Source organism: Gavialis gangeticus, unplaced genomic scaffold (genome assembly GCF_001723915.1).
Source record: "Gavialis gangeticus isolate Ggan-Ray unplaced genomic scaffold, GavGan_comp1, whole genome shotgun sequence".
Taxonomy (NCBI): Eukaryota; Metazoa; Chordata; order Crocodylia; family Gavialidae; genus Gavialis; species Gavialis gangeticus.
Window position 1 is genome coordinate 13576845 of NW_017729018.1, and position 632 is coordinate 13577476.

Consider the following 632-nt stretch of genomic DNA (forward strand, 5'->3'; position numbering starts at 1 on the left):
GGCTGGGGCGAGGCCGGGGCACCGCGCCGCGGAGGGTGCGGGGCAGAGGCACGTTCCCCCCCATCCCTCCTCCCCTGGCTGCTGCGCCCTGACAGGTTTATTCATGGAGCAATCTGGGCCGCCCGCTCCGCGCCCAGCGCCCTCATTTATCTGATTAATTCCCCAATTAAATATTCATCCGAGGCAATTCTGCCGCCCGAGCCCATCGATCCCCACTCGGCCCCAGGCGGCAGCTCCGCCCGGGGTCTCCCCCTGCTTGCGGGGGGGGGGGGGGGGTCCAGGATTAGGAGGCAGGAACCAGCTGCCGGGACGGGTCTGGAGCCCCCAGGGTGGGGCTGAGCATCATCCCTGTGCTCCACCACCCGTGTGGCCCCGGACGGAGCACCACGGAGCCTCCTCGCTGCCCGGCCCTGGTAACACTCTTCCCCCTTTACCCCTTTGCTTGGGGACCCCCATCCCTCCCCTTACATCCAGCCACGCCTCGTGGAGCTGGGCAGTGGGGAAGGCCGGCCCCCCCGTACCTCTGTAGCAGTAGGCGTCGAACCTGGAGGCCGGGTCGGGGAAGCCGGTGCGGTTGGGGAAGCGGTACACGGTCCGCACGCCCGGCTCGTCCCCGCCGCACTTCTTGCGCG

At 69.5% G+C, this 632-nt stretch overlaps 1 protein-coding gene across 1 annotated transcript in view; it reads right to left on the bottom strand.

Moving 5' to 3' along the window:
• Positions 1-283: 283 nt before the first annotated feature.
• Positions 284-632, bottom strand: part of LOC109294720 (neurocan core protein-like) — a 1285-nt gene continuing 936 nt past the window's right edge. The window contains exons 3-4 of the mRNA XM_019513172.1: positions 522-624; positions 284-315 (exon numbers count right to left, since the gene is read on the bottom strand). Coding sequence (XP_019368717.1) covers positions 284-315; positions 522-624 — 135 coding nt within the window. The remainder of the gene's footprint in view (positions 316-521; positions 625-632) is intronic.